General features: G+C 43.0%; 1 protein-coding gene across 7 annotated transcripts in view; it reads right to left on the reverse strand.

Moving 5' to 3' along the window:
* Nucleotides 1-3,170, reverse strand: part of INIP (INTS3 and NABP interacting protein) — a 41,493-nt gene that overhangs the window by 37,834 nt on the left and 489 nt on the right. For 6 of the 7 annotated variants that reach the window (XR_014896654.1, XM_085311513.1, XM_085311508.1 and 3 more), the window contains exon 2: nt 1,993-2,079. Coding sequence is in view for 2 of the 7 variants with exons in the window: in XM_085311511.1 (XP_085167637.1) it covers nt 1,993-2,017 (25 nt within the window). In the remaining 5 variants the exon portion in view is untranslated. Of the gene's footprint in view, nt 1-1,992; nt 2,080-2,878; nt 3,046-3,170 lie in introns of all 7 variants that reach the window. The other variant, XM_085311512.1, reaches the window with a different exon arrangement.

Genomic DNA, 3,170 nt, shown 5'->3' on the forward strand with positions numbered 1-3,170 from the left:
TACTGTTGAGTGCAGTTGGTTTCATGTGGTATTAAAGCACTCAAGCAAGGCTTTCATACAATTCTATTTGGTTTCACTGCACTCCTACACAGCTTCTCATCATTGAAGGCCTAACAAAAGAGTGCTTTCATAACAACATCCAATGAAACAGAACTAAAGGAAATCCAGTCAGCAAAATCTTAACCTGTACAGTACAAGTTTGCAATTACCAGGAGACTGAATTAAGCCCTAAAAAGAAAATATCAAGTGGTAACTAAAGGGAAAGAAACAACACAGAGCAAAAGCATCTGAATGTAGTTAATCTGTGCAGAAAGCTAATTTTCAGCTCACTGTTATAGATAAGTCAGAACAAGCTCTGCCTTTCATAGCCCTTCAAATCACTGTTTCAGTAAATCCCTATTCCTTTYGTCCAGGAAGAAGGAAATGAGAGAATAAGTTGCTTAAACTACACCAATGTGTGTTATGCAGCAAACTGAATATGCAATATTTGTCTCCACCTTCACTATTAGACTTCATCTAGGCTTTTAGACTTAGGCCAGGAAGAAAGACAGAATACTTGAATTGTTCTTCATAATTACCTGTCTCTTTATGTTTTTCTCAGGTGTATTATTTATAGGCTTGCGTGGGTGATTAAAGTTCACAGGCTTTCTTATTTGCCCTGTGAAAGTAATTTTCATATTGTAATTGTTTAAACACTTTGGTGAGTCTTTAAGGACCTTTTCAAAGCACAGAAGTGGATTCCAATGCTTTATTAAATTACAAGCCTCTGGAATTTTAGCAGAAGAGAGCCCAAGGCATTTCATCACTAACCACCCTCCCACATTTGTCAGTAAACAAATATTAATTATTTAGGAAAAAGCAGCTTTTAACGCCCTAAGCCAACATTCTGGACCCTGCAGTGTTGCTTATCTACTACGCACAGACTAAAGAAAGATTTACCACTGTATAATAGAAACCTAGATTAAAATTTGGAGAGAGAGCAATCTGGAGCATTTGCCCTCAGCATTTTTGTAAACGACCTGAACTTTTTGTAACTATGTTATTTTGGCCAACAAACAAGTGCAGTCAGTCTGCTGAATCTTTCACATTTCTTCCGTGCTTGTTTTGAAAGCAGGAAATAAATACACAGTGATTTGGTACTTCTTCAAACTGACTGTACTTTAGAATTAATTACACTCACCTTTGTGAGACTGCTTTCTTGATAAAGATTTTCGCATACCAAAGTATATGAAGTTATGAGTTGCTGGGAAACTAAACTCTGGGTTAATTTCTCATAACCAATAAATGAGGAACCATACCTAGAAAGCTTCCTTACCTCCAGCTTTTCCATAGAAAAAAGAAACAAGCTTCAGWTTGAATAAGATTCTCACAAAGCACCTCCAGAGGGCGATTTAAGTCTCTTTTAACTTTCTGTATGACCTCAGTCCCTCAGCTCTGATCCAGTTTCTGAGAGGTAAGAATCTTTCCACATCTTCAATGACTTTAAGGAAGTAATTCAGATGTGTCATCACACAAATAAACATTTCAAAGAAGTTAGCATTACGATTTCATTTACCTTTTCCTCCTTAGCTTGGCTACTTGATATCTGTCCTTGACAGCTAATATTGCCTGGTTCCTGTTGCTCTCATTGCAGCATGGAATATATTACTTTTAACTGTTCCCTGACGCTCTGTGCAAGAGTAGCACGTTAAACTCAATGTTGACTATTTTAAGTGTCTGGAATACACTCTAGGAAATAGCCAAATAACTTAAGCATGAAGGACCATATAGCTGCGCAGAGGCCCTGGTGTCATAACCGGTCTTTTCCAGTCATTTAATGTGGTATATCTTATTGCAGCTTACTTACATTTTGCTACTTTCTGCAGTAATTTCTTGCAGCTTCCTTTGCTGCTTTCCCCTTTTTCCTCTTCCTACAAACTAAATAGGTGGTCTCAGTAACTGCACTGAGATAGTCTTTCCTCTTGAATAGTTAAATCAAATCAGGACACTTACCTTGTCCTGAAGGATTTGCTGCCATCCTTCAGATTTCCGTCCTTGTTTTATTTAGTTGCAGTACAGATTTTTAACCCCTACAAGTATCTGTAAAACAGACACAAGACAAGACATTCCTTTTTAAGAAAAGTTTGGATTTTTCTATACTAGAGTTTTTAATTGTGCCAACTGTTACGAGACATAAATCAAACGCAATACGCAAGTCATATACAATTTTACTATTTATATTGTTCTGACTGAAATCTGTTAGCTTATGATACCAAGAATTGTGATCCATTCCTTTTCACGTTCTCCTAATAACTTACACGCAACTTTCAAGACTATGCCAGAATCATATCTACCTCTTCCTATCAGAATTCGTGGTGTTTCTAAGTGTGTCAGGTTATATTAAACCACTAAACCCCTTAGCTACTAAAGCCCTGAAAGAACTCAAAACGAGCTCTGACTCAGGAACATCAGWTATTCAGGTATAGGCAATTTAAATCCCAACTACCAAACCTGCTCTGCTTAAGTTTATTGTCCTCACAGGCACGAGCAGAGAAAAAGAAATGCACCTGCTCCTCAGCTACTGTGCTTCAAAGCCTAGTAGGTCACTTCAGACTACCACTCCTGCTTATACTAATGTTCTGGGCTGTACTGTGTAAAGGGCTCCACTTCAGCCATGGGGAGGCAAAGGCACGAGAACGGCAAGGAGACGTGAACCAGAACTCTCACTCGGATTTCAGTGTGAGATGAGAAAAAGACACCACAACAGTGACACCACTCCCGGGCAAGCAGCATTTTTAAAGACCAGGCACCACGTCCGGCACCACCGGCAGACGTCTACCAAAGACAGCCAGGACCGCAGGCTCTAACGGACGAGAGCCAGGGTCCCCCGCAGCCTCACCCGCCGGGTGGGGGCCCCGCGGAAGGATCCGGCAGCCGCCTCCACACAGCCGCGCTCCAGGGAAGGCGCGGCGGGAAGCGCCCCGAAGGCCAGCGGCTTCCACCGCGCCAGGCCCCCGGGGAGCTGCGTAACGAGCCCGCGGGACAGCACTCCGCCTGGCTCTGCACCTGCGGGTGGCAGGCGGGGAATCCCAGCGGCGGGGCGAGAGCGCGGCGGGGCGCAGGGCGAAGGCCGAGCGCACCGCCCGCCGGACACGACCGCCCAGCTGGCGGAACGGGCCCCTCCCCCCCCC

The sequence above is a fragment of the Rhea americana genome, unplaced genomic scaffold (assembly GCF_003343005.1).
Source record: "Rhea americana isolate MKP2758 unplaced genomic scaffold, rheAme1 scaffold_342, whole genome shotgun sequence".
Classification (NCBI taxonomy): Eukaryota; Metazoa; Chordata; class Aves; order Rheiformes; family Rheidae; genus Rhea; species Rhea americana.